We start from the raw sequence: 23,221 nt of genomic DNA, 5'->3' as shown, positions 1-23,221 counted from the left end.
GGAGAATATTTAAAGATATTAAGCATGATTATGTAAAATAAAATGTAAAAAAAATAATCCTAACTCACAGAACAAAGAGCCTTATACAGGAGCCACCTAAGAGATTTGGCTTTGGAATACAAGAGACCTTTTTAGCAGACTTACTTTCTTAACTATAATTTTACTAAAATCAGTGTGTAATCCCTGAGGATAAACCAAATGGAAATAAAGTAAAAAGTGTTAAGACAAACATGGGAGAAGAAAAAAGGTCTGGTGTTCTCAAACTGCCTTGAATAAGTCCACACATGAACACCTTGGAATGACTGTGTGCCATTCTACTCAGGGAACGCTGCCTTCATTTGCAGAGAGGAGGTGCCCATCCACATTCCCACGGGCCCTGTGAGCAGCACAGGTGCTCCATGGCCTGGCCCACTTTCCGTCCCAGTTCTTCTCCTTTGGGCCATTTTCTGGGCTTGCACAGTATCAGTATACTCTGCTTCTGTAGTGTTAACTCTGGGGTTAACATTATGTGAGAGTTTCCTAAGTCTGACATGAAGTACACATTTATTCCGTAACCTTCGTATTTTTGCTGCATCCACCTACTTGTACATAATGTGACAAGAATGATGTATCCAGATGAGTTTGTTGAACCTCTGGTGGCCACTGGAACACAGCTGTAGCCCCACATGAAAACTCTGATCTGCTTCTTGTACAGGAACACGACGAAAATATCTGTATTTATAGTCCAGTGGTTTCTGTAAAAGAAAAGATGCGTGAGCTGTAATGAAACCTCACTAAATATGTTATACAAGAATAACATAGCATCTGCACATAGTAGAGTTGTCCTGGATATCAAATAAGAATGTGTACGAGTGTCCTGAAAAATTAAGCACTCTAAAAACATAAGGTTTTTTCCTCTCTCATCATCATCTCAGTAAATCATCATCATAACCCCATGTACTAACTATGACGACAGTGTTGCTATCTAATGGCTGAAGGAAGGAAGACCCAGGCAGGTCATAAGAGTTAATCAAAGTTACACAGCAGTTTCAGATGGGAATTAAGACCTCTGTCTCCTATCTCGAAGCCTTGTATTTCCTTCTACTTGAAAATGCTTGGGAATTTTTAAAAAGAGAAAATAAGTTGGTGAAGGCTGCAGAAAAAGCAGAGTATAACTTATTTTTTGAGATAACAGTAAGACAGTCAGTGGAAAAGTAATACAAGCTCCATTAGAATCACACTTCCGCAAATACTGCTGCTAAAAACACAAAAATATCAACACTACGTGTGGTTTCATTGTATCCTATTCTGAAGGAAAAACCGGTACTCTATGTGGGAGTTCCTAAATTCTTATTAGATAAAACCTAAACAACTAGGGCCTCACAAATTCCCCAATTCTGACCTCAGGAAACTCATGGCCAAGGTCACAGCAACTATCTCTGCCCCCCAGACTGCTGCCCCAGATTTCAGGAGCCTGCCCGAGCCAGGCAGAGAAGCCAGCAACAGATGGCCACACGTGATAGGACTAGGACTCACAGAGAACCCTGTCCTAACTATCTTGACACATAATACTAGAGAAGAGAGGGGGATTCAATACAAGGGAAACTTCTTTCAAATCCTACAATTTATAAAAGCAATAGGCTAGTATTTATTATAACTTCCTCACAACTAACTTCTTGGGCATACATGATGGTTTCTAACCAGGACTGAAAAAATGCACCTGAACAAAGGTAAAAAAAGAAAATTAGGCCCTCAATCTGTTAAAAAAGTGTAAAGCCCTCTAGAATGTAATAATAACCCAGCAATCCTACTTGCTTGATAGTTTTTTTTTTTCTTTTGCAATAATAGGAAGAAAATGATCTTACATTAGTTTACTTCCAGTGAAAACTGAAATTCTCTATATGAATATCCTTATGAAAGAACTGCCCATTTGAGCTAATTTAGGAAAAAAATCTCTTATGATTCAAAATGAGAAGAGCCAAAAAAACATATTTTGGTATCATTTTACTAGTTACTTTGCAGGATATTTTTTGACTTTACATTTTCACATGTGAAAAGCCTGGACCAGGAAAAGAAACCATTTGAAGAAAAATAGACAAGCTGATCCAATAAAAAAAACACCACATTTTAGAAAATCCTCCAGTTTTCTTTAGAGAGATGCTATACGTCAACATACATTTTGTGTAATAGTATAAATAATGAAACAGTGTATTTGTATCCTTTCTAATCAAGAATGCGTGAATAAACAGGGTATTAAAAAGAAAACATTAATTCAACCTTGTATACTCACTTCTTCTTTTTTCTTAGTTATCACAGCAAATACTTTGGTCTGATTGTCTGTATCTTGTGACAAGCGATAATGACCCAGGAGAACTGCATCAGTTCTAAAAATAAAAAAAAATACACTTTAAATCTATTATTAATCAGTTATTATATGTATTGAAGTAATTTAGGAAGTAATGGATTATAATAGTGTTTAAGGAACTTGCCTGAGAAGAACCAACTAGGATGTGAGTAAACCTAGTTCCAAGGCCCCAGAGACCTACTGTATAGTACAATCTCCAAGGGAGACATGCAGGAATTGGTATTTTTCACAAATGCCCACCCAGTGACCGCTTTTTAAATCATCCAGTAGTAAGTTCAGAAAACACAGGATTATATTAACCGCAAGTAACCATATAAAATGTGAACTGGATAGGAAAGTATAGAAAAATATTACCTTGTATTTCGAGTTCTTAAACGTGGAACAATGGACTGAGGCTCCTCGGGGGTCGTCAACATCATCACGTGGCCATCAGGAAAGAATCTTATGTACCTGTGTATGAAGAAAAAGAACACCAAAAAACACCACACACAAAGTATAAAATATGTCCTTCTTTACTGGTACCTAAACCTAGCCATAGCTATGAAACCAACATGGATATACTGTAGGCCAAAGAACTGGCAAAACATCATTAAGACATGACTGACAAGCTGTGAGGCCAGCAACAAAAAATTAAAGGCATATTATCTTCCTTAGAGGGAAGTGTTGAACTTTTACTTTCATTCACTGAATAAAATAGGTAGATTAAATATTATTCTATTAAAGTTCTGCATGTTTTTTTCTAAAGCACTAATTAATGTCAAATAAAAGTGGAATCTCATCATACACAGTAGTTAACATGTCTACTTATTTCTCATTGCAGTGTTACCTGATGAACAATAAGGCTGAATAAAGGCACAAGCTATTGGAAAAGGCAAATGAAATGAGTACACCAGGGGCAAAAGACAAGGAAGAGCTCTAAAATGTGAAATGATTCTTAGATTTAGAGGCTAGAAGGAATTAAATTTGTAGTAATCCATTGGTTCTTTGAGTACAATTCCTATTATAACACTGGATAAAAATACTAAGGGCCATTTTGTGGATAAATGCAAGAGCCACAGAGAACAGATGTTCAGTAACTAATGAGCTAATACTTGGAGAGAGAGAATTTTTCACTCACTCAGTTTACTACAGTTGTACCTGTAATATTCCACTTGGTGCCAGGCTCTATAGAAACCATCAAGAGACTGTTCCCCTTGACGAATATATGTGGTTTTACTGATATATACTCCTATAGAAAGAAATAGTTTTAAAAGAATTAAACATAATAATTAAAACTTTTTAAAATTAAAATCATATAGCACATTTCTAGCTTCATTTTTACAGTAGTTTCCTTTAAATATGCTCATAACACTTAGGTCTGTTACAGAAAACTAAGACTGTGCATTTATCAAAATCAGCATGATAGATCACTATTTCTCTTGAGTTCTAAAGGGTTCAACTTACCATCAAACCGAACACGGGGCCTTTCTAGAAACATCTCTCTCCAGGATGTGTATGGAACAAGTTTAATACAGCTTCTGCCCCAAACTTTCAAGCAGGCCAAACGCCATATTTCAGGGTCTCTAAGTAATAAAATTACAATATCAATATATATAAAAGGCTAAGTCCCTATATGCAGAAACAGTCCTGCTACCAGCCATCTCCTATTCAGCAAGTATTTGTTGAGTGCCTGCCAGGCACTGTCCTGGGCCCTGGAGATAGATTGATGGACAGAAGCCTTGCTCTTTTACTGGTGGGAAAGCAAGAAAACAGAGAGAAAATTTCAGGCAATGTGGTCAGTGCAAAAACAAACAAAGCAGGGTAAACAAAGACACGGTGGTAGGAAAATAAATTTAGATACAGTGACCAAGAGAGGCCTTTCTGGGCAGAAACCTTAGCAAGTGCAAGGCTCTTAGGTGGGAGTGAAGCTAGTGTGCTCTAAAAGGAGCAAGAGGGCCACACGGTTGCAGCAAAGTGAGCAAGGTGAAATACCGACTACACAATTTGACGGGTGGTCAGGTGTAGGTGAGTCCTAGTTTACAGGTGGGAGTGGCTGTTAAGTGAGATAGAGGTCACTGCAGGGTTTTGAGCATGACTTATGCTTTTAAAAGATGACTGGGAGAGCTCCAAGATGGTGGTGGCATAAGAGGATGCTGAATTCACCCCCTCCCATGAGCAAACCCAAATATATACATGTATAGTGAGCAATTACTCCTGCAAGACAACTGAGGGCTGAATGAGGAGCTTCTGAACAACAAACAAGAGAGACAAATAGAGAAGACTGGGAAACCACAGGAGCCCTCTGGGAGCTGTGGGAACTGTCTGAGCTGGTGGAGCTGGTGAGCACCATTATTTATGTTCCTCTCCACTTCAATAGGGTGGGCAGGGGCTTTTGCTTGGGTGCTTTGGCCTACCTGCAAGATGACCACAATGAGCTCCCAACTACATTACCCAGAGCCTTTTGCCTCCAAATAAAGGGAGCTAACAGGAACAACGGGTACCACATCCAACTGCCAGCCTACCTGCAGGGAGCCACTCCAACACCTCAAGCCAGTATTCCCAGTGCTGTAAGTGCCAACCAGCTTCCTAAAACTACCTGGCAATGAAGCCTACACTGAGATCATTTTACACAAGACTACAACAAACATGAGAGATTGTACAAAGAAAGCTGGGGAGCCCCAGGAGCTCATCAGCTCAGAGGTGCTGGAATGCCCCTCCATCTCTATAGGGTGGGGGTGGGCCTCTACCCAGGTGCTCTGGCATATCTGCAAGGTCATTGCAGCATGTTGCCACACTCATTACCTGAGTCCATTTTGTCCCCAAACAAGCACGATTAACAAGCATTATATTACCTGCACTTGGCCTCCCCACCCAGAGCCTCTCCAATTGGTGGACAAGTGCCCTGGACATCTTATCTTAGCACCTGTGCGGCTCCTACTAGCCTGCCAAAACCATCTGCACACAGAACCTACAAAGAGGCCATTTCTACATAAAGCCACTTTTTCAAGACTGGAAGGAATAGCTGCTGTGTCTAATTCATATAAACAAATATGGAAAGTCAAACAAAATGAAAAAAACACACACACCAGAATCTCTCTCAAATAAAGGAACAAGAAAATTCCCCAGAAAAAAAACCCTAAGGAAATGGAGGTAAGTAATTTGCCTAATAAAGAATTTTTAAAAAATGGTCATAAGAATGCTCACCAAACTTTAGTGTGGCATAGAAAAACTCAGTGAGAACTGCAACAAAGAGAAGGTGTAATAAACAGGCAGACCTGAAGAACACTACAACAGATGTAAAAAACACATTAGAAGTAATCAACAGCAGATTACCTGATACAGAAGAAAAGATCAGTGACCTGGAATACAGACTAGTGGAAATCTACAAACCAAACAGCAAAAAGAAAAAATTTAAAAAAACAAGGATAGTGTAAGGGACCTCTGGGATGACAGCAAGTGTTCACACATTCCCATTATAAGGATCCCAGAAGGAAAAAAAAGAGAGAAAGGAACAGAAACCTTATTTAAAGAAATAATGGCTGAAAACTTCCCTAATGTGGGGAAAAAACATCCAGGTCAAGGAAGGACACAGAGTTCCAAACAAGATGACCCAAATACACCCACATCAAGATATATTGTAATTAAGTGGTAAAAGTTAATGAGACAATCTTGAAGGAAACAAGAGAAAAATGAGTTACATACAAAGGAAACCCCATACAGCTATCAGCTGATTTCTCAGCAGCAACTTTACAGGCCAGAAGGGAGTGGAAGGACATCTTTAAAATTCTGAAAGAAAGGAACCTACAGCTTAGATTAAGTTACCTAGGAAGGTTATCATTCAGATTTAAAGGAGAAAGAAAAAGTTTCTCAGACAAGCAACAACTAAAGGAGTTCATCGTCATTAAACCAGCTTTACAAGAAATACTAAAGGGTCTTCTTTAGGCAGAAAAGGACATAACCAGAAATAACACAATACGAGAAAGAAAAAATCTAACAGGTAAAGCCCAACAGTTAATAAATATAGCCAATCAGACATTTAAAAAGCTACTATGAAGGTCAAAAGAAAAAAGTATCAAACTCCACTCAAAGTACAATAAGTAATTAGGAGATACATAACACAAAAAGATCTAAAACATGACATTAATACCATAAAGCATGGAAGGGGAATAAAAACATAGTCTTTACAGAATATATTCAAACCAAAAGCCTATCAGCTTCAACCAGAATGCCATAGATATAGAATGACATACATAAACCTCACAGTAACAACAAACCAAAAACCTACAAAAGATACACAAAGAATAAAGAGAAAGAAACTCAAACAAAACACTAAAGAAAACCATCGAACCACAAGGGAAGAGATCAAAAGGGAAAGAAAGGAAGAGAGAAGAGAGAGAACTATAAAAACATCCAAAAAATTTTAACAAAATGGCAGTAAGTACATACATATCAATAATTACTTTAAATGTAAATGGATTAAATATCCAATAAAAAGACATAGGGTGGCTGAATGGATCAAAAAACATGGCCCCTCTCTATATGCTGCTTATAAGAGATTCACTTCAAATTGAAAGACACATACAGACTGAAAGTGAAGGGATGCAAATGAAAACAAAAAGGAAGTTGGGGTAGCAATACTCGTATCAGACAAAATAAATTTTAAAACAAAACAAGGTAAAAAAAGGCAAATAAGGACATTACATAATTATAAAGGAGTCAAGGAGAGGATATAACAATCATAAATATCTACACATTCAACAAAGAAACACCTAATGATATAAAGCAATTATTAATAGACATAAAGGAAAAAATCCATACTAATACAATAATAGTAAGAGGTTTTAATACCCCATTCACATCAATGGATAAATCATTCAGATGAAAAATTAATAAGGAAATAATGGCCTTAAATATCACATTAGAAAAGATTGACTTAATAAATATTTATAGAACATTGTATCCAAAAGCAGGATACACATTTTTTCAAGTGCACATGAAACATTCTTGAGGATAGATCACAGGCCACAAAATAAATCTCAACAAATTCAAAAAGACTGAAATTATATCAAGCATATTTTCTGACCACAATGGCATGAAACTAGAAATCAACTATAGGAAGAAAACTAGAAAAAACACAAATACATGGAGGCTACACAACATGCTACTAAACAACCAATAGATCAAAGATGAAATAAAAAACTAAAACGAAAATATAACTATTCCAAATTTATGGAATGCAGCAAAGGCAGTTCTACAAGGGAAGCTCATAGCTATAGAGGCCTACCTTGAGAAGTAACAAAAATCCCAAATAATCTAACTCGACTCCTAAAGGAACTAGAAAAAGAACATACAAAACCCAAAGTAAACAGAAGAAAGAAAACAGTTAAAATCAGAGCAGATATAAGCAAAATAGAAATTTAAAAGCCAATAGAAAAGATCAATGAAACTAAGAGCTGGTTCTTACAGAAGATAAATAAGGTTGATAAACCTTTAGCCAAACTCATGAAGAAAAAAAGAGAGTCCAAATAAATAAAATCAGAAATGAAAGAGAAGTTACAACCAATACCCACAGAAATACAAAGAATCATTAAAGAATACTACAAACAATTATATACCAACAAATCTGACAATGTGGAAGAAATAAACTTCTACAAGCATATAACCTTCCAAGACTGAACCAAGAAGAAACACAGAATCTAAACAGACTGATTACCAGCAATAAAATTGAAGCAGTAATTTAAAAAAACTCCCAACAAATTAAAGTCCAGGAACAGACGGCTCCACAAATGAGTTCTACCAAACAGTCAAAGAACTAATACCTATTCTTTAACTATTTCAAAAAATTGAATAGGAAGGATGGCTTCCAAACTCATTCTACAAAGCCAGCATTACCCTGATACCAAAATCAGACAAATACATTGCAAAAAAAGGAAAACAACAGGTCAATATCCTTGATGAACACAGATGCAAAAATTCTTAACCAAATATTAACAAACCTGATTTAACAACACATTAAAATACACCATGACCAAGTGAGATTCATTCCAGGAATACAAGATGGTTCATTATCTGTAAATCAACGTGATACACCACATTAATTCAACAGATGCAGAAAAATCATTTGAAAAAATTCAACATCCTTTTATGATAAAAACTCCCAACAAGTGGGTGTAGAAGGAACATATTTCAATATAATGAAGGCATATATGACAAACCCACAGCTAATATCATACTCAATGATGAAAATCTAAATACCTTTCCTCTAAGATCAGGAATAAGACAAGGATTCCTTGCCCACTATCACCCACCACTTCTATTTAACATAGTATTGAAAGTCCTAGCCCAGCAATTGGACAAGAAAAAGAAATAAAAGGCATCTAAGCCAGAAAAAAGGAAGTAAAAGTTTCATTATTTGCAGGTGACATTGTAGTCACAGTAAAGGAAACCATCAACAAAACAAAAAGTCAACCTACTGAATGAAAGATATTTGCCAATGAAACATACAACAAGGCGGTCAATGTCCAAAACATATAGGGAACTCATAAAACACCAAAAAAAACAGAAACCCAATAAAAAATGTATATACAATGGAATATTGTTCAGCAATAAAAAAGAATGAAATCTTGCCATTTGTAACAATATGGATGGACCTAGAGGGTTATTATGCTAAGTGAAATAGAGAAAGACAAATACTGTATAATATCATTTATATGTGGAATCTAAAAAAACTAAACAAAACAGACCCACAGATATAGAAATCAAGCTGATAGTTGCAAAGGGGGAGAGAGGTAAGAGGATAAGAAAAGAAGAAGAAAAATAAAGGATCACACTGGTGGCTTATGGAGAATATGCTTCAGGTGTGTAAGACTGGAAGCAGAGAGACCATATAGGATGCTATGGCCATAATCCAGACTCGACATAATGGTGGCTGAACCCGAATGCACTTTGGAGAAGTAATAAAATCGTCAGACTGGAGATATATTTTACAGGTAGCAACAACAAGACTTTGTTATGGAGTTGGTACAAAAAGCGAAGTTAAAAGATGTATTCAATGTTCACATGATTCTTATACAACTCAAAATATGTTTAACTTCACTTATAACTTAAAATATTCAGTTTTAAAGATGTAAAAACTACTTATATTGGAACCAGACTACAAAAAAGAGATCCTCTCTCAAAATTTATGTTGCAATGTGTATTTAAATAAATTTTTAACAATTACTTTTATAACACATGAGGTTTTATCCCTGAAAATTTGTTTTATCAATTCCCTATTTATGTTTCCTCATGTATAATTAAAAGTTAATGGAGTAACAGAGCTAGAGACCCAAATTTCAAAAGGTTGGTAGCAATACACTAGATGTTTAATAGGTATTTGTTAAATAGAATAGTGCACAGAATCACCAAAAACCAAAGACTTCAAGCAATTCAAATGTTTTACCTAAAATACAATACTGCAAATGAAACTTTAACAACTAAAGTTATAAAAAAGTTCTGGAAGCTAAGAACTAAGTATATATTTTTACATAAGATGCCCATGAAAGACTACCAGTCTCAAATAATGTCATACTAAACTATTTTTCTTCACACAGTGTGATTTTAAAAGTATAAGGTAACTTTTAATGGGCTAAAAGAAAATTCTAGTGCAATCAAAATTTAAATCATTACAACTTAATGGGTTTAGAGTTGCTGTGAAAATGGCTTGAGTATTTTTTTTTTTTTAGCATGATTTCTTTTCCAAATCAACTAAGCTAGCATGCAAATTACTCTATGGAAATGTATGTGTGATTGTATCTGTTCCACATATCATTCTATACCCTGGGAACCTAGTGCATTCCACCCTTTAAATGCCTAGTAGTTTGAGGAAAAATCACATATGTACAGCTTAGAAAACTGTTCTAGAATAGCATTTACCGAGAACATCAATTAAATTCTTTTATCAAAATTGGCAAAAGACGGTAATTCGATTTTCACCACTGCCAGAGTTATTTAAAAAAGTAAGTACCTGGCACAGATATAGAATCCTCTGCACACCTGTGACAACTGCTCTAATGATCTGAGGTCCAAATCACTAGACACCACCCATCGGAAGATGTACATCAGCACCTCCATTGGCAGCGCTGCAAAAGAAAAGCACCCTTTCAGTGACTCTGTCATTCTACTGTCACGTTCTCAGGGCAAATACCTTTATGCAATCCTACAAGTTTATAAATCACACCTTCAGTACTGCTCACATGTACAGCACTAAGTATGTTTAACTACCCCTAAGTAATAATGGTTCCTAACATCATGACACAAATATCTTTGTTTTTTCAGTATAGAACAGATCTGAAGCTACTTTTACAAAGCACCCCTGTCCCTCGGAAGATCATTTTACTACCAAGATGTATTAAAATAAGTATGCTAGGAAAATAGTCTACTATATATGTATGATCCGTATTTCATTTAACAGTAAAAGTTATTTTCATCTTCTTGAAAATTTCCAATTGTCCTCCTCTGAACAGTCCTCCTCTGAAAAGTCCCATATTTTGTAAACATTTAACATGTGAAAATAAAAAACATTCATTTTTAAACATTCAGCCCATCTCAGGACTACTGTTCGACTTGGCTGAAATACCTGATACCAGTATTCCTCCAATTTTCTTAGGATTGCCCTCAACAACTCAGACACTCACCCTCTTAGATCTTAAGTGGAAAAATATGGCATCCTTGAACACCTGCATTACAAACTCTGATCTACTTCAGACTTTGAAAAGCTTATCAGTATACACAAACCATAATTATAACTAAATCTCCAATCATATTTTGAACTAGGTCAGTTATCTGACCTTGTAAGTTTGGAAATCTAAAATCTAAGGTTAAAGTATTTCTCATGGATTTCTAATAAGCATAAATTCTAACCTGATATGTGAGTCTGACTGCTCTCAAGTTCGGGCTGACACAGTTTGAGCACCGACTCCTGAAATGTGAGCTGCTGCTGGAAGTAGGACAACAGGTCTGCCATCTTGCTATCATCATCGTTATCTTCAATGCTGCAAGGGTAGGGAGGTGAATACACTAAGGGCCTCAGTCTATAAACAGAAAGCTTAGAAACTGATTTTTCATAGTATTTTCAAATCTTCTTTAGAAAAAGCAAACTTCTAAAAGCAAACTTCTGACTGCTTCTTTCTTTGATGTGGTAAAAGTTTGTCCTGCCTTGCAGAGGAGTTACCATAACAAGTCTTCTGGAGAAAAAGTTTCAGCAACTTTAACTCCCATCCAGAAAGAATCAGAATTTTGGGATACAGGTGTTAAGATTTATTAGTTTCATTGTAGAGACTTCATGTGTTAATGAAAAATATAATTTCAAATGATTTTTAAAATCTTATGTAAACATATTCAAATGACTGTAATCCATTTAATTGGATAAAAATCAAAATCTACAGATGTCATCTGAGGTATTTACTTACCAAGGGTTCCTAACAGATGTGCCTTATCACCCTGCATTTAGAGGAAAATGTGTAATTTAAAAAGTCTTAGCAGGGTCCACAAATCACCTATCAATATAAACAAATGTGTAGAGTTCTAGAAAAATATCTAGCTTTCCGTTTTTGCTAAAAGTAACCTTAAAAATGATCAGATGTATAAAAAGGCTTGGATGGATGAAGTTAGAACAAGAAGAGTTTATTATAATACAAGAAAGGGCAAGTGTGATTGAGTCTAGATGGATTCAAGAGCTACTTTACCAACATTTTACAAAAGGCAAAAAAAAAAAAGCAAAGAGATAGAGCTTATTAGATCTGATAAGAAAACACACACGTGTCTTTAAAGAACTTTCACAGCATCTGGGTTTGTATAAAAGGATTGCACAGAAAAGAAATGCTTCTTTAATGTTTTAATACAAACTTTTTTAGCAGCACTTGGAGTCTATTTATAAAACTGGCTCAGAACTGGGTCCAAATGACTCTACCCAAATTTTAAAAATCTCAGAGGAAAGGGGGGGCAGAAGAGATTAACCAAAGAACTTATATGCATAACCCATGGACACAGACGACAGTGCGGTGAAGGCCTGGGGGGGGGAGGGAGTGGGGTGGACAGGTCAATGGGGGAATAAAAGGGGACATCTGTAATACTTTCAACAATAAAGATAAATTTAAAAAAAAACACTGGGTCCAAATGACGCTACCCAAATTTTAAAAAGGCTTAGAAAAAGCCCAAATGATTCCTTTTAAGTATGATCTGCCTTACACTATTAAATCTAATTTGGTGAACAATATTATTAGCCCAAAAGTTCAAACAGGCAATTAATAAAAACTTCATTAGGATGTTTTTAATATGGCTTTCCCAAAGCTTAAGTGTTAATAATATAAGCAGTCAATAAATACTGGCAATAAGCATAAGTTATCAATAAAGGTAGCTTCTTAATTATTTCATGACAGAGGTAACATAATAGATAATGTAATATCTCATTACCAAAACTCTTTGTTTTCTAGGTGTTGTTCATTTTAAACCTGACATTCTCTCATGGGTACAGACTCCCTTCCATTATCAGCAAATTGGGCTTTTGGGGATAAAGGGATTGAGCCAAAACAATTTTATAATTGTTTTGCAAATACCTTTAAAAGTATTGACTTAAAAATATGTTCTCTTGATCTCTGTCATATAAAACCATCAATGCTACCTTCATGACTGATTCAGGAGCTGGGCCTGTACAATGAAATGGGGTTTCTTTTAGGAGTGCTTATATCCTGCACTTGTGCCTTTAAACAGTTAATGATATTCCACCTACATACCTTAAGAGAATAATAAACTAAGGCTTGTTATACTTCAGCATTTTCCTAATAAAATGAAACCCCCCCTTTTAAGTAAAAATGCATAGTTTCAAACATATACAAAAGGAGAAAGGCTAGTATAATGAAACCCTATGTACCCATCACCCAATTTTTACCATTAACACATTTCAATTGTGGCCCAATTACATTTCAACAGTTTTGACTATAAATAGGTTTCAGAAAGTTGAAATATGGCCTTTAATTTACTCCTTTCAATAATCACTGCTTTTATTTAAAAAATTCTTTCATCACCTTATTTCTGTTATGTCTAAAATGTGCATTTCTATATTTTAATCTTAATTTCCCTAATTAAGAAATTTCCATTAACTTTATAAACAAATCTTTTTACTAAAAACTATATGACTTAACAGAAAAGCACCATCTTCTTATCATGTTAAGAGTCAACAGGGCAAAGACGCTTAATTTTAACAAACTCTATGTATTACTGTCTATCAAATTATATACGCACTAGCTGTTTCCAACGCCATCACCATCTGGAGACCGGGTATAAGTAATCTTGAACTCTATATCAGGTACAAGTTGCATAGCCCTACGATAAAACTTGATGGCTAAAAGAAGAAATAAAGCTAAATTAGCTATGACCATACATGTTTGTCATTTCCTTTGATTACCCTTAACTGTGGTTTAATTTGGTAACTTTCTTTACAAACAGCCAAATTCCCTTTTTCTACATGCAACAGTAGTCAGTGAACAAACTTATTTCCAAACCTTACAACTCAGAAATAATCTTTCTTTTTTCTAAAGCTAACATGTTACAAAAACTTAAGATGTTGCATTTTGCTCGTCTTTTAGTGCTTCCCATCTTTTTCCTCAGCCTCTTATGCAGTGTGAGAAGTGATCTTATGTGGATGTTTTTCTTTGGACTTTGCAAATACAACTGTTATAGCCCCAGCAAAAACACTTTTAAGCAGATTTTTCTAAAATGTAGAGTTAAGGAAAATCAAACGCTCCCTAGTGGGTGGAATAAAGAGGTTTTTTTTTAGTTTATTCTTCAAATCCAACTTCAGTCCAGCTGCCTTTTATCTAGCTAAATAACCTTGAAAACCTGTTTGTTTTTAAATAAATCTCCTGGCCAGAAGGTTCAGAGTTATAATGTTTAATAATGTATTACATAGAGATATATCAATAGATGGTGGGGCTGCCAAGGCCAACTAGATGAAGTCCATTCAATTCAAAATATTCTGCCATGTTTTTTCACTCTTAGTGTACACTAAGTGGAGATAGGAATCTTAAAAACTAATGAAAACTATGGAGAGATATTAATTGGACCCTTTTAATATCTCAAAGTGAAAAATATCACTAGAAGAAATTTGCAAATAATGCAACAATTCTGAAAATGTTATTTTGGGGGCATATTCAAATGATCCAAGCACAAGAATCTTTCCTATGTCCCAATTATTAGCTTTACTATCGCAAAATAAAAGGCCAGTTTCAAGCATAATATGGTAAATAGCCCCATCACTTTGTTTACTTATGCATTTCTATTAGCTTACTAAAAGAAACAAAGTTAAAGGGTATTCCTTTACAAATAAAATAAATTAGAACTTAGAAAACATGTTCCTCAATGTATCTTAATATTCCCCTCCCCTGAAGGAGCAGAACCTATTTTTAAATAAGTGGCAATATTTTTAAGACTTTAATAATGAAGACTACTAAAACCTAAATGTAAAAAAAAGTCATTTTACTCATTCTATCAATATGATGTTTTCCAGCAATATTTTTTTTGGAAGGAGACAGGTTATATAGAAATAAAATTTTTATTTTTGATATTTCAAGAACCAATTTCAAATATAGGGAGACTGATATTCTATACCAAATATATTCTAATAAAAAAAAATTTCTCAGTAACAAAGAGTTGTTATTCATAAATGTCATGATAATATGATCCAGGGCCCTGAGCTTTTACCTTCATAGAGAGCTCCATTTTGTTCTTCTTCTACTGCTTTTAGGAAGAGTTCTCGAGCCTATAAAAATAAACAGTGAAAAAAATTTTTTAAATTGGTATTAAAAATGAGTATGAATAGCAGAGGACAGCCTTCTCAACAATGGTGCTAGAACAACTGAACATCCATAGGCAAAATAATGAACCTCAACCTAAACCTCACATCTTACAAAAAAATTAACTTGATAAAACCACACTGAGGTATCACTTCACACCTGTCAGAATGGCTGCCATCAATAAATCAACAAACAACTTGTGCTGGTGAGGATGGGAGAAAGGGGAACCCCAGCACACTGCTGGTGGGAACACAGGCTGGTGCAGCCACTATGGAAAACAGTATGGAAGTTCCTCAAAAAATTAAAAACGGAGCTGCCTTTTCACCCAGTGATCTCACTTCTAGGAATATATCCTAAGAATCCTGAAACACTAATCAGAAAGAATATATGCACCCCTATGTTTATAGCAGCGCAGTTAACAATAGCTAAGATCTAGAAACAGCCCAAGTGCCCATCAGTAGATGAGTGGATAAAAAAGCTGTGGGACATTTACAACCATGGAATACTATGCAGCTATAAAGAAGAAGGATCTTGTACCCTTTGGGACAGTATGGATGGACCTGGAGAATATTATGCTAAGTGAAATAAGCCAGGCAGAGAAAGACAAACATCCCATGATCTCGCTTATATGTGGAATCTAAAGAGCTTAATAAACTGATGAACGGAACAGATTCAATGACACTGGAAGCATAGATCAAAATGACGAATGTCAGGGGGATAGAGGGGGCGGATGGGTGGAGGGGGAGAGATTAACCAAAGAATTTATATGCATATATGCACAACCCAAGAAGACGGACAATGGTGGGAAGAGGGACTGGGGAGGGGTGTGGGATGGGGTGAAACGGGTCATTGGAGAGAAAAACGGACATCTGTAATATTTTAAACAAAAATAAACAACAACAAAAAATTAACTTGAACATGGATCATGGACTTATATGTAAAATTTTTTAAACTTTTAGGAAAAAAATGATGAAGAAAATCTTGGAGGCCTTGCAATAGGCAAAATTCTTATACTCGACACCAAAAACACAATCCACAGAAGTTGATGAACTGGACCTCATCAAAGTTAAAAACCTGTTCTGCAAAATACCCTGTAAAGATGATGCAAAGACAAACTATAAACAAAGTATTTATACGCCACATGTTCAACAAAGGACTTGTATTTAGAATGCAAAACGAACTATTAAAACTCAACAATGAAAATACAAGCAATCTAATTAGAAAAGACAAATCAACATTCCCACAGGATATAAAGATGGAAATAGCACATGAAAAGATATTTAGCATCAGTAGACATTAGGGAAACACAAATTAAAATGACAATGAAGTATTACTGGGCACTTGTCAGAATGGCTAAAATTAAAAAGTAATGACAACACCAAGAGCTGACAAGGATGCAGAGACACCGGGTCACTCACACACAGCTGAAGGGAGCATACAATGGTGTAGATACTCTGCAAAACAGTGTGGCAGTTTCTTTTAACTGAAGATGCACTTACCTAGCAATTACACTCTTAGGCCAGAGAAATGAAAATGTATGTTCATGCAAAAACCTGCACATGAACAGTCACAGCAGCTCTACACATAATAGCCCAAAACTGGAAACAACCCAAATGTCCTTCAACTGGTGAATAGTTAAAATAAATCGGGGTACGTCCAAAACATGCAATACTGCTGAGCAATAAAAAGGAACGAACTTTTGATACACACACAACTTGAATGGATCTCAAGGAATTATGCCAATCTCAAGTGTATGATTCCATTTATATAATATTTTTTAATATTAAAATTATAGAAATGGAGACCAGATCAGTGGCTGTCAGTAGTTAGGAATGGCCGGGAGGAGGGAGGGAAGAGAGTGTATAACTGTGAACATATAGCAAGAGGGAGCCTGTGGTGATAAAACAATTCTGTGTCTTGACTGTGGTGGTGGTTACATGAAGCTACACATTAATAAAATTGCACAGAACAATTTATATGCATACACACAAAACACTACTCGTAAAACTGAATAAGCCCTGTGGAGTGCATCAATGCAATGTCTATTTCCTAGTACTATACCTATGTAAGACATCACCATGGAGGGAGAATGGGAGAAGGTGCAGGAGACTTCCCTGTACCTGTGAATCTGTAATTATTTAAAAATGAAAACAAAATGGACATGGAAGTTCTTAGTTATCACGGTAATGTCACTTATTTAATGGCAAATGGCTTGTAAACAAAACCTTGGATGTGATGGAGTACAGACGACGGCCTCTGAGGAAAAGGAAGATAATGGAAAGTAAGATGGTGCGCTGTGCCTGCCTCACGTGCGTAACAGGGAAGAAGCAAGACACAGAAAGCCACCAAACTTTCCAGTGTGAGCACTCTGAAAATATTCCAGAATAAGGAAATGATTACTGCATCATTATAAATTTGTTCAATTTAAAATATAACAAAATACTGCATTAAGACCTTTGGAATGGTCTTAATCTTTGGATAATTTTTTTCCCTTCTGTAATAAATTCAGAGGCATCAGTCTTTTGGAGACCAAGTGAATCTCAGGGGTCTATAAATTACCAAAGTCAGTTCCATGAAGATAACGTGCCTGTAGGAAAGAAGCCCATAAGGAGTGGTGATATCATTCAAAGTACCTAGAAGAAGTAGTGAGAGATGGACAAATTGGTGTATTTGTACAAGTTTTTCAAGTGCAATGTCCATAATACTTAACTTTTCTTCTTTTGCCAGTTCTTGCTTTCCTTTGGCATCCACCGCTTTCAGAAAAGAGCCTCTTGCTGCTCTACTAGATCGAGTTTCTGAATTGCCAGGGCCTACACCTGGGGCAAGTTCAAACATCCACTGAGCTCGGAACATCTGGAGTTGTGCCTAGGGGAGAAAGTATTTTAGGACTCATCTAGAAAGTGTAGCTCAATTTGGGAATAATTTGTCAGAATATATATATTCTAAGACCAGAAAACACTTTAAAAAAAAAAAAAGTTTTTATTTATTTCAGAGAGAGGAAGAGAGAGGGAGACACAGAAACATCAATGATGAGAGAGAATCATCGATTGGCTGCCTCCTGCAGGCCCCCTACTGGGGATCAAGCCCAAAATCTCCACAGGTGCCGAAAGGGAATCGAACCGTGATCTCCAGGTTCATGGGTCGACGCTCAACCACTGAGCAACACTCAAATTACATTTCTCTTTTTTAATAAGGAAATATTTTTTCTAATACACACCACTGAATTTTTTAAAAATACAGGGCAAGTGAAGTTAATACCATTAAATACATATTCTAAAACAATTTTCTGCTTAAAACTTTAAAGAAATCATGAAAATTTGCCTAAAATAAGATTGTTTATACAGGAAAAATCTAATGGTATGGGAAAATCAAATTTTAATTAGAATAAAAAATATAAGCCATCACTTAGGAACTGAACTTAGATGCTTGAAAAGTGTTTGAGAAAACATCTGTTTCCTTGGAATACACCATTTAGCAGATGTTAAGAGTGCTGCTAAAAATTCTTATATGCAAGCCTCAAGTATCTGTTAACAACATTTCTCTTTTTTAATAAGGAAATATTTTTTCTAATACACACCACTGAATTTTTTAAAAATACAGGGCAAGTGAAGTCCCCTGTGTGGTGAACTGTGCTGTGCTTTATCCCCCTTCAGGAATAAAGCACTGACTGCCCCAACTGCTGGGACAGCAAATGAAAAACAGCCCTCAGTTGTCAGCCCTTTTGGGGTATTGCCTCAGCAAGATTATATTCCCTTCCCAGGTGATTCCTATCCAATGATACATTAATGAAAGTAATCAGTGGCTGAAAAAGCCAGGCTCTCAGAGGCTATTCCATCCTCAGAACTTCCACAGGAATAACTAAGGTGGTCCATCACGACTGCATAGCACCTCAACTCCCCTCAACTCCCCTCCCTCTCTTCAAGGTGACAAAACAGTTCTATACCTTGATCGTGTGTTGATCCCAAGAGCAGTGCTTTAAAAACCTCCTACATGGTACTCTCCACCTCCAAGTCTGCTTTCCACGGAACCCGACCCATGCCCCTCCTCTCAGAGAAGGCATTGCCCATAGGATTGGGTATATTAGTCCTGGCTTTTTTTTTTAAAGGTATATACACACACACACACACACACACACTCTTTAAATATTAAAAATATTTTTAAAATATTTTTCCTCTACATTCTGTACACTGCTTTGGTTTTGGTTCCCACCTTCCTACATCTAACACATATACCTCTGACCTAAACAATCTTTAGCAGCACTCTTAATGTCTATTAGACGACGCATTCCCAATAAATGTTATAGAGCTTATGAATTCAGTAAGATGCATTTTACAAATTACAATGACTATTTTTCTATTTCACTGCATAAAGATTTACCCCATCCTTTAATTTAATTAATTATTTTTGTTAATCCTCACTCAAGGAAATTTTTTCCATTGATTTTTGGAAGAGGGAGTGGAAGGGAGGGAGGGTGGAGAGAGGGAGAGGGAGGGGGGAGAGAGAGAGTGAGAGTGAGAAAGAGAGAAACATCAATGTGAGAGAGATACATTGGTTGCTTCCTGCACGTGCCCCAACCAGGGCCAGGGATGGAACCTGAAACCCAGGTATGTGCCCTTGACCAGGAATCGAGCCCTCACCCATAGGCCAACACTCTAACTACTGAGCCACACTGGCCAGGGCTACCCTGTACTTTAAAATGTCTGCAGTGCATTTCACTGCATGGATGTATCATTACTTAACACAAGTGATGGATATTAAGGTTGTATTCCATTTCTCCATATAAACAATGCTTCAATAAACATTTTTGCACATGTATATTTTCTTACTTTCCTCATTATTTCTTTAGGCTAATTTCCTGAAGTAGAACCACTGGTTCAAAGGGAATGTATGTTTCTCATTTTGACCAACACTGCTACTCTGCCTTCCAAAAAAGTTGCAGCAATTACCCTTTCACATACACTGCATGAGTGTTCTCACAGCCTGGATGGCATTGGGCATTCTTCACCAATCTGATTGTTAAAAAAACTAATTGTAGATTTAATTTGTATTTTTAAAATTATTAATGAGGCTAATTATCTTTTCAAATGTTTAATAGCCATTTATATTATTTTTTCCATTACTTGTCCTTTCATATCTTTTGTGTTCCTTTTGCTAATTTATAAGGATATCCTATATACTGAGGCTATCAATCCTCTGCCCATATGCGGTAAATAGTTTTTATAGCTGATTATTTCTCTTTTGACAGTTTTATGATGTGCTATATACAGGTTTTAAAATTTTAGGTGGTCAAACCTGTCAATCTTGTTTGAGGTGAGGGGTTTTGAGTCATGCTTTAGCCTAAGTTTGAGTACTTTAAACCCATATACGGAACTACATAGCAGCAATTACTGATACATCTTTTTACAGAAAAAGAAATCCACAACATAGTTATAATTTAAGCAATCTATAAACCCATATGAAAATACAGTTAAACTCCATGCAAATAAACCTATACATCTTTACAATTATGACCAACTGCTGCTTATGTATGGAAAGCAATGGAATATTAAATATACAATGAAGAAACATGCCTGCAGATCTGTTTCAACAGGGCTTTCATTTTCATCATCCTCTGCTCTGATCATATCAGATTGACAATCTTCCTCAGCTTCTGCCTGAGGAGGAAAAAAAACACATCAGAATCAGTTTCTCTGAAATCTGCCTCTCCTATTCAGCTCCTTGCCCAATGAAATACATAGTTGCTTTTGTCTAGATACCTTCTTTATGGTAAATTTAATGATTCCCATCAGAAAAGCCTGATACTTTTAATTTTTTAATACTGTACAATAAACAACTTCACTGGACTCGTTTAAAATGTTTAGAAGAACAGCTTTGCTTTAGAAAATAACATTTAGTTGTGGTATAGAGTTCAACAAATAGTTTCTGTTTCACGAATCACAAAAGGTGATGTATAATCCATCTATAGATGTCCCTTCTTTTACACATTGGCATGTTATTAATATGTGAATATGACTTTTTTCTGTTTATTAATATTTTAAATGTACCATGAAAGCTTATAAATCAAAGACATGTAATAGTGATTTTTTTTGGTAAAAAAGTCCCTTCTATTTTGTTTTACAAATCCACATTTTTATATATTGGATTAACTTAAAATGGAATAAAGCAGGGCTGGAATGACTGTGCACGGTTTAGAGCTTTATAGAAGTCTCAGATCTGTTTTCTTTCATTTTATCCTTTTGTTCTCAATAAATGTTTGCTAAACTAAACTGAACCCTACCTTCCAGTGAAGATGAAATGTTGCCTAGGTTCAGTCTGTTGGGTAACAGATTTATTAGCAAACGGGACTTGCTCAACACTTCTTGTGTTCAGTCCTATAGAAAAATGTGGCAATCAGGGAAATGACCTTGAAGGTTAGAAAAAGTAATAAAACCTATTTAATTTTCATCGTTCCAAAGATGGTTAAGTTTCATAATCGCCAATTTCAGCTGTAATTTGTTTCCAGAAAAAAAAGTTTGTATTAGCACATATCTTTGAGTACAGCAACCAGATATATACGTGCACTACTTTAGAGTGCAACATAAATAAGCCTCACTTCTTACCTTATCTCTGCCAACCAGACTTCAAGCAGAGAAGCCTTTGAGACTTGAACCACTTAGTATATGGTAAAGTACTTGGCACATTGTAAAAGCTACATCAGCAAAGAAATAAATGAGAGAGGCCAAAACTCGGAGAACTTCTAAAAAACTAGAAAATTTAAGCATTGACTACGTACTGTCAAATACACATTTCTTATTTTGAGTCTTTAAGCTGGAGCTTTCTGTACTCAGAAAATCACTGATGGGAAAATACACAATAAAGAACTTTGAATTTATAGATCCCATTGAGAAATGTATTTCTCCTCAAATAAGAGTCTGCTTTATTATTGTAAACTCTAAGTACAGCTAATTACAAGGGAATCTGAGTTCCCTAGGGTATCCTCTTATCAACAGCCTTCTCTAACTCTTGCCTAGGGGTCATACTAAACTGACTTCAAGAGCTTCTCCCCCACCCCCCCTCCAGTTCTGTGCTCCTGCATATGCTGCCGATCTGTTCGAATGACGCCTGGAATTACTGCTCCTTCCTCCTCACTTGGCTACTCCTGAGTCCTTCAAGATTCAGTTGAGGAATCATCCCAGTAAGAAGCATTTTCTGATCCTTTTAATTGCCTCTTTTTGTTTTCCCATCACACTTGTGCTTGTATCACAGCACTTAGACTTGTATTGAGATTATTTTTGTCTCTTTGCCAGAGTTAGTGCATTGGGAACAAGGATCACATCTCATTCACCTTTGTAACTTTAGAAGCCAAACACATGGCTTGACTCATAATAAAGGTCTGTGCAAGCTTCAACTGTCTCATCTCTAAAGAGCTGGTGTTGGATTTGGTTACCTCTGAGGTCCCTTTTTGTATGTGACATTCTATGTTTAAAAGTTTACCACAAACCACCTTGAAGGTGTGCTTATATTGAAGATTTAGTCCTGTACCAAAGTCTAGTACTATGCCAGGCTGATAACAGGTGCTCAAAAAAAACTGAATGTATAAAATGCCATGTAGAAATATAATGTGTATCTCAAGAATGAGGAAAGGAAACAGGAAACCTGTAATACAGACAGCATTTTTCTTCTTCTCTGAGCTCCTGTGCCATAACAGAGTTCTAATCCAGTATTACTTTGATTTTGACAGTGTAACAAAAACAAGGAACTATCAATTTGGGGTTTTATCGCATTTTTCAATTCAAATACCATGTGATTAACAAGCAGGTCCTCAGGTGTCACCGAGATTTTCACTTTATTTTTCCTAACTGAATTTTACCTGAACCTCACCTTTCACTTGAGTAGCTCATATCTGCATCATTTTACTCCTGTTTAACACATGGGATTAATGAAATATAAAAAGTTAAGTGCTTAATCCTGGTCCGAGAACTACTTCTGCAGTTAGGGGTATAGTCAATTACTGCTTCTCTTATCTTCCATATTAATAAAATAAATTCTTTCAGCCATTCATTTATTCAATAAATATCTGAGTGTCTAC

General features: G+C 35.8%; 1 protein-coding gene across 2 annotated transcripts in view; it reads right to left on the bottom strand.

Annotated features, from left to right (window-relative positions):
- Positions 1-23,221, bottom strand: part of FBXO9 (F-box protein 9) — a 28,435-nt gene that overhangs the window by 4,097 nt on the left and 1,117 nt on the right. The window contains exons 1-12 of one of the 2 annotated variants that reach the window (XM_081139841.1): positions 21,431-21,480; positions 20,724-20,807; positions 17,865-18,018; positions 15,062-15,121; positions 13,604-13,703; positions 11,225-11,355; positions 10,329-10,443; positions 3,788-3,906; positions 3,482-3,572; positions 2,699-2,794; positions 2,270-2,363; positions 583-734 (exon numbers count right to left, since the gene is read on the bottom strand). In XM_081139841.1, the coding sequence (XP_080995967.1) occupies positions 583-734; positions 2,270-2,363; positions 2,699-2,794; positions 3,482-3,572; positions 3,788-3,906; positions 10,329-10,443; positions 11,225-11,355; positions 13,604-13,703; positions 15,062-15,121; positions 17,865-18,018; positions 20,724-20,777 (1,166 nt within the window). In that variant the 5' untranslated portion in view covers positions 20,778-20,807; positions 21,431-21,480. Of the gene's footprint in view, positions 1-582; positions 735-2,269; positions 2,364-2,698; positions 2,795-3,481; positions 3,573-3,787; positions 3,907-10,328; positions 10,444-11,224; positions 11,356-13,603; positions 13,704-15,061; positions 15,122-17,864; positions 18,019-20,723; positions 20,808-21,430; positions 21,481-23,221 lie in introns of those variants that run through there. The other variant, XM_081139840.1, reaches the window with a different exon arrangement.

Source organism: Miniopterus schreibersii (assembly GCF_964146895.1).
Source record: "Miniopterus schreibersii genome assembly, chromosome: 6".
In the NCBI taxonomy this organism is placed as follows: Eukaryota; Metazoa; Chordata; class Mammalia; order Chiroptera; family Miniopteridae; genus Miniopterus; species Miniopterus schreibersii.
Note: the sequence above shows the minus strand (reverse complement) of the source record. Positions and strands in the feature narration are given on the sequence as shown.